The sequence below is a fragment of the Polyodon spathula genome, chromosome 11 (assembly GCF_017654505.1).
Source record: "Polyodon spathula isolate WHYD16114869_AA chromosome 11, ASM1765450v1, whole genome shotgun sequence".
Classification (NCBI taxonomy): Eukaryota; Metazoa; Chordata; class Actinopteri; order Acipenseriformes; family Polyodontidae; genus Polyodon; species Polyodon spathula.
Window position 1 is genome coordinate 30,887,130 of NC_054544.1, and position 7,792 is coordinate 30,894,921.

Genomic DNA, 7,792 nt, shown 5'->3' on the forward strand with positions numbered 1-7,792 from the left:
TATATATATATATATATATATATATATATATATATATATATATATATATATTGTTTAACACAAAACCGAACCACTCCAACTTACAGAACAAGAGAACAAGACTCTAAAAGATATGAAAAGCGCCGCCTCTCAGTTAACCACTATGCACCTGCAGCTTGCCAGTGAATGGATTTATGAATTAAGGAATGCTTTGCAACTTCCGTTGCGTTGAGTCTCAGAGATGACTCAGATTTCCACCAAGGTCTAATTCTCTATATGACGAGACTATAAATGGGTTGTTTGACGTCAACCCACTAAGTAGCCATTGAGTGTGTAACTGTTCTACAGAGGGAATTTGATCACTTGGACGCTTTTTGTTCTGTCATTATTTCACCTATCTCAGTGATATATTTATCAGTCAATGTGTCCCTCGCCTTCGCTTGCTACAGTAATTCGACGAGTCAGGCGCACATTTATTGTTATCTTCCTGACGAGTCTAACAAAAATACAAAAATAAGCATGTAGACAATAGGTGCTTTCTTCATTAATTCAAACTTATTTCTATTGAACTTTAGTGCTTTTAATCATTCGGAAATATGTCCTGTCAATTAGCTAAGAATAGATGAAATCTTACAGGGCTGTCTAAAAGTAGGTTAAATACTTTTTCAATTGAAAGCACATGGCCACTGACGTCCTTTTAATGTAAGGAAGTGATACCTCAAGTCTGCGTCTCTGGTGGAACATGATCAGTTTAGTCTCCGTGCCCATCAAAAAAGTTATCAGAAACCTTTGTTGATTTCGAAGCATAAAAAATTCATAGTGCTTGACACGATCAAAATAAATCAAAAGAATATTGCATTTCATATATATTCAAACGACAGACTTTCAATGTTGTATAAAAAAACATACCCTTAAAACAATAATTATTAAGAAAATAATGTTTCTGCTCACAATAACACTTTTTATGAATTAACAAATAGATCAATAAATACTTACCGTACATCAACAAAAGGGTTCACATCTTTAAAAGGATGTGATGATATAAATAGCAAACTGGACCATCTTCTTTCCTTTTTTTTTGACAGATTTATGGACTGATTCTAGATTTCATTGAAACAAAACAAACCTAACGCCGGATTTGTTTATGACAAAATTATTACTAACTACTTTGATTGGGAACATATATTTGCATATACATTTCGGTCTCTTTGATCATTTTTAGGGGAAAAAAAGCACCGAACTGGAATGTTCTGTACACATTTCTAGAACTAGTTGGGTAATTTATGTGCAAAATCATACACATGCAGAAATGCAGGTGATCTCAAAGTGAACGTGGATTGAAAGGGATTAAAAGGGTTATTAAAACTATATGCAACAGTAAAATGATGTGTTTTTAAGCAGAGGCTGAAGACAATTCGAGGGATGCAAGCAACAGGAACGTAATAAAGAAGAGGCACGTTCTCTAGGTTGTTATTTCCCAGCTCTGTTTAAACTATTACGCATTTGTCAGTGACGCAAAGGTCAGGTGGCTGCTGATATAATGCGAAGGAGCTGTCCTGGTGCTGAAACAGAGTATCAACTCGCTGTGCACAAGGGCGGGAGATGTTATGTTGAGATTCGTATGCTGTCTGAGCGACTTGCAAAGGTAATGCTACATTATTGTATATAAAATATACCTATATTAACAACATTACGCAATTTGTATTTTTATCATTGAACTTATTTGCGCGTTAACGCTTTTGATTTATAAAGCAATGTATTTGTGCCTATATATTTTGAATAGCAACCTGATGCATTTCATTGGGTTCTCATTCTAATGCTCATAATTCATTTAAATGCAAAAATGAACATATAGGTAGCGTTTAACAATGTCATAAGTTGCTGATAAAGTGTCACGATTTATTGTTCCTTTTGCATGCAATGGTAAACAGAACTGTCTACGAAGTATTTAATTTAAAGCCAAATCAACACTTTAAAATGTTCCTTTTATTAACGCATTGCCCTTGTCTCCGTATTTCTGTGCAGCTAGACAGTATTTTATTATATTTCATAATAATAAATTAAATAATGCTTTATCCAGGGTAGCACTGCAACAGCTAGCAGCGAGGGTTACCTTGGAAACGTGCTAGAATGAGTCATCGACTGCCTTGTCCTTTCATTTTAAAACCAACGATGTGCAAGCGTATCAGAACATGATTACATAAAACATTTGCCATTTGCTATTCTATATATTCTTCTATTAGTTCACTGTCAGGGAACACATGCAACTCTCTGCAACGCCAGGGATAAGCAATTAAAGTGCCAAAGAGTGGATGGGTTAGTTTTATGATTGAAGCAATAATAAATCGTGTAGATAGATGTGGAGGGCGCATAATACCTTACCGTGTCATAATTTTCTTTTTTTTTTTTTTTTTTTTTTTTTTTTTTTTTTTTTTTTTTACTGCAGAACAGACATTAATTGTAAAAAAAAAAAAAAAGTGATATAGTGTTATTGCTGCAGTAAACAGCTTAACCTGTTATGCCTAATTGCTTTTAGGTATTAAGATGATGTATCTCCCCAAGATCTCCCTCGCTGGAGCACTACTTATTGTCTCCATTCTTCTCCACACCTGTTGTGTTGATAGCGTATCACTAAGGCAACACAAGCTGAAAGAAAACGAGCCCGAAGGAGGACGCAAAAGCTCTTATTTGGTGCCCAATCCAGACATGGTCAAAGCTTTCGAGTACATAGAAAGCCTAAAAAAGCAAACGAACGACGAAGAGTCCTATCCGGATTACGATGGCATTGAAAAGTTCCGTTCCTTGCTGAGGTTCGCACCCATTCAGAACACGAAGGATACCGATCAAAGTCTTGTCCTGGATATGAAGGGCGCGGGGCAGGACGGCAAATCACAGTGGTTGAAAATATTACTCGGAGCGCTGCAGCAAGCGGAGAAGGAATCCAGAACTGAATCCACAGGGACGAGCATGCGCTACACGTTTAACAACAGGCAATATCCAGAAGAGGATACCCTCACGGATGATGTGGGTGACTATGGAGAAAATGTATGGCCCGACAGAAGCAAACCTCTAAGGACGCAGAAATTACTCTTTGAAGACGAAGACTCCAGAGAAAGCCCTTACAAGCGAACCAACGAAATGGTAGAAGAGCAATACTCCCCGCAAACCCTTGCCACTCTCGAGTCCATGTTCCAGGAGCTCGGGAAACTATCGACCCCCAACAACCACAAGAGAGAGAGGCTGGACGATGAACATACATTCTATAAGGATAACGAGGATGAAATATATCGCAGAAACAACCTGGCATACGAAGACGTGACCGGGGGGGAGGACTGGAATCCCGCGGAAGAAAAAGTCGAAGCTCAGCAAACGGAGGAAGAGAAGGAAAACAAAGAAACGTTCAATAAAAGTTCAGATGAAATTGGCGATGAAGTGAAGAGAGCGAGCCAGCCCAGTTATAAAGAAAACAAAGACCGCGACTCTGATGATCTTAAAAAACTGGTCGATTATTACCTCTTTAAGATGTTTGAGAAGACCGAGAGAAATTATGAAACAACAGAGAAAAGTGAGAGACAAAAAGAAGGGCAGAATACTGAAAAACGGACAGCCCGGCCACTTGGACTATACAACAGTATTGGCGCTCAGGCTATTTATAAATTGATTGAAATCTCAAGGAGTCTGCAAATCCCGCCCGAGGATCTCATCGAAATGTTGAAAAATGGAGACCTTAAGAAGCAAGACACGTTGACGGTAGTAGAAACAGAAGTGCCAGATTATCTAAATAACATTGAAGAGAAACTAAATCAGATCTCCTCATTTAACAAAGAAAGCAACCCTTATTCTAGCAGACGACTAACAGATATTATACCAGAAGAAATTCCAGAGGATTTAAACACTGAAGATATTTTGAATATTCTTGGCTTAGACAGCGTAGGAAACCAAAACCCAAAGTACGTTTTAAAAGAACTAAATTCCAAGCACGGGCCGCCGAGATCAAACACTCATAGCAGAAGACGTGGAGAGTACATTTTGTCTGAACCCAGATGGGTGCCAGATGATCTGGATAAACGACAAGTGGATTATGATGAAACCACTGAGGAAGACGAGTTTGCCAACTACCTGGCACAGTTGCTCGCCAGGCACCCAAAAATTATTAACACAAAGAATATCAAACGCACTCAACAGCCCTCTCCGAATGAAGACCAGGTGGCTTACGGGGCATATGAACAGGCCATGAAAGATTACTTTGATCAAATGAGTTCTTCTGATAAAATGTCAACAGTAAAAAGGTTGTCTGAGGCCGGAGAGAAGGATGAGGCAAACAAAAGGCAAAACTTAGACGAAGATATGCTCCTGAAAATGCTGGAATACCTAAATCAATACACTGAGGAGAATGATGACAGGGAACTGCATGGAAAAACAACAAACGTAATGTAGACTTTGCTAATGAGAATATTTCATATTATTTATTTTTAAAGAAGGCTAGCGAAAGTGCAATAGCTCTTCATCTATACCCAGCCAAAACGCCTGAATAGTTGTAAGTCACATTTTGTTCCTTATAGTGCCTGATTTTGTGGTATTTTATTGTTTTTTGGTAATTCTATTGTTCCAGTAAAGGTGTTGGAAAACACGTTACTCGCCCTATTACTTTAATGCGCAGAGTGATCAGATTAATCCATGTTTGGTACTTTTGGTAATGCTGTGTTTTATTAATAAAATATCTGTGTCGCCAATTATATGTGAAGTATGTAAGAATAATAAAGCATTTACTGGTATTGTTTTCCTCTCTTTGTTTCAACAACTTTTGGTGTCTTTTTCATTTATCTACATGCCGATAAGATAGTTACTGCCAACAATATCACTGCAACATAAAACAATCCGTTTAAAAATATGACCCACATTTATTAAGGTAAACCATTGAGCTAGCTAAGTAGTGTAAGCTGTCAGTGCTGTCACCAACTATACTGGATAGGTTTAAATGAGTTTTCAGTATATTAAACTCGTTTTCAGTGAGTTACCAGTATATTCCAAATCTGACTCGATCGTAGAGAATGTGTTGTTCTAAATAAATATAAGATTTTCCTCTCAAAGATGGACATTAACGTTAGTATGAAGACTTCACCATGTTGCTTGGGTTAGCTAGAAGGTTGTTTTCAGAACTTGGACAGTGTCACTCTTAAAAACAGCGTAAACCCAAGTTTCAAAATAATATATACTTTCCATTGCACTGTTTGTTTTGTAATGGGTGTATTTTTGTTTTGTGCATCAAATACATCCCGTCAACGCAACACATAAAATCTTCTTAAACATTTGGTTTTACACTACCTAAAGTGCTATTGTCATATAGTGTACCGTACCGAGGTCATACTGCACCACTACACCAATAACCATTACATTTAATTCACACCCCACCCTGAGAGCTACGAAGGCGCTTTGCTTTGTTCTCATAACACTTTGTTCTAACTGGATTGGAGACCGGTAAGTAGAGCGTTGGAAAACACATGCTATGTCTTTACAGCTGAAGCAATCTTTGAGGAATGTAAACAAACGTCAAGAAAGCCAGCTCTATAATGACGCATTGGCCATGTCCAAGTACAGACAAAAAATTAAGCCCCCCCCCCCCAAATAAATAAATAAATAAAATCAAATAAATATTAAATTAAAAAATAATTAAATTAAAAGAAACCCCACTAATTAATTACATTTTAACACAAATATTTAGGCTGTGTTGGGAGGCTTAGTATTTTATCCAGCAAGAATCTAGAAGAAGCTTTAAAATAAATGTCTTCATCAGTTTACTTCTTTATTTTAAGTCCTTTTTCAAGACATTTTAAAATTCTCTTGAAAAAATGAAGCTTCTGCTACAAATCTGCTGAGTGTCAACATTTTACCACCTTACGCTCAGACTGAGTCGGTCTGCAAGATGAGAACCCCACTGACTAAACATTATCTTACTTAACAAGAACAGCGCTTTGACGCAAATGATTTTCTCAGAACTGACCGTGGTGGAACTCAATGTTTGAAAAGACAATTTACTGAAAACCCATTAGGCTTGTCTTCAGCCTTCTTAAATTGCAGTAATAATCTGTCAACAGCATTGAGGAGAACACTGATCCGTAAAAAAGAAATACGTTTTATTAAGATATTAAGCTATTATAACAGTCTTCTGAGAAACAGATTTGATGGTACATATCTTTGCTAGCTGTGAACGCGATAATTTGATTTAATCCAGACCACAAAGGAATAAGAACAGATTTCAATCACTTTTGATCATCATGCTTTCTGCACCACGGGCCAACTAGGAACCCTTGTCCATAAAACTACTCTAGTCTTAAATTAATTCCTTTTTTTTTTTTTTTTTTTTTAAACAGGTAAAACACCTGTTATTGTTACAAAACTAGAATCGAACAACTACGTTATATATATTATAAGGCCTCTTAGGCAATCTTGTTTTATTTATTTATTTTTTATTTTGTAACATTAACTTAATTTTTTCTCCTTTAAAAAAATAGGAGTTAATTAAAGAATGGAGGAAACGTTTTGATTATGGCCCCGTGTGTTTTTATGACCATCTTACTTGTTAAAATCCGGCGTGCACATTATCTCCTGAATTGTCCTGGACTGTGAGTGTGAGGCAGAGGCAGAGGCAGAGCCCTTATATTGAACCAGCTGCACAGGATAAGTACATTTTCTGAACATATGAAAGTAAACATTTCTGAAAAACAATAAAGAACCTGAGAGAATGTTGTTATAGTAATGGAAGGCAAGGCATTGCAAAGCCTTCTGTATTGCATTTGAGTGAACCACATTATAACCAGGCTGGGATTAAATCAAAGTGTATGGCACTGCTATAGCAGAATTGCCATAGCTTTAACCCCGGCTCCAGTTATGACATGTCAAGAAGGGATCTGATGTTTAAATATTCAATAAAACATGAAGACATATTGGTTTAATGCCAGTGCTGCAAGAGCTAGTGATTCAAATTCTAACCTCAAACCTACTTAAATCCAAGGGACTAAAGAGCCTTGAGATTACACTTCAATAGATAGCTAAGCATTGTATTGTATGTGATCCTGCTACAGGAAGGGTGAAGCACCTCAGTAAGAAATGAAAGCATCCCGCATTTACAGAGGTGCCCATAAGCACTAGCATGCTGTTATCTTCAATATCATTCCCCACAGTAGAATGTAATACTACTTGATGTTGCATGTTCAGGTTCTTGTTGCATAGCCCAGACTCTCCAGTTCTGTATCCATTCAGATATGTTGTATCAGACAGTAGTCAAGGATCAAACTGCTATGTGAAGCATGATCACTAAAGCTGGCATCAGTTGTTAGTGCTTTTAAGGTTATGATAAATTGTTATATGTTGACACTTCTTCAATATAGTGGATCAGTGTTGAACAAAGGCATAGTTTAGACATCAGGCAAGCATTCTTTTTGATGGATGACAAATTTAAAGCCATAGCTGGTTTAGTATATGAAAAAATAAGCTTTATGACATTAATATTCTCTATAGTAACAAAGTAAACTTATTTTACCCAGCAACCCTGTAAATACAGCCCACAGCTTAAAAGACTTTAAGAAACACACAACCCAACAGTTCCAGATATAAAAAGATATTGTCAACTGAACCAGCCTATACAAAATGGTAATCAAAACAAATGCAGTAAAATGAGAGTCCTATTTATTCAAAGTTACCTCCTGCTGAATTTGAAGTCAAAACAACTTACAGCAGGCAATACTCCATTCCCCAACACAGTGTAACAGTGGCCTCCGCCACATCATTATTATACAGTGACACCCCCCCCCCC

At 37.0% G+C, this 7,792-nt stretch overlaps 1 protein-coding gene across 1 annotated transcript; it reads left to right on the forward strand.

The window, feature by feature from the left end:
• The first annotated feature begins 1,515 nt into the window (after positions 1-1,515).
• On the forward strand, positions 1,516-4,767 carry LOC121322683 (secretogranin-2-like). The gene is made up of 2 exons (XM_041262884.1): positions 1,516-1,624; positions 2,516-4,767. Exon 2 carries the CDS (start codon positions 2,524-2,526, stop codon positions 4,414-4,416), a length of 1,893 nt encoding a protein of 630 aa, XP_041118818.1. The 5' UTR covers positions 1,516-1,624; positions 2,516-2,523; the 3' UTR covers positions 4,417-4,767.
• The last annotated feature ends 3,025 nt before the right edge of the window (positions 4,768-7,792 follow it).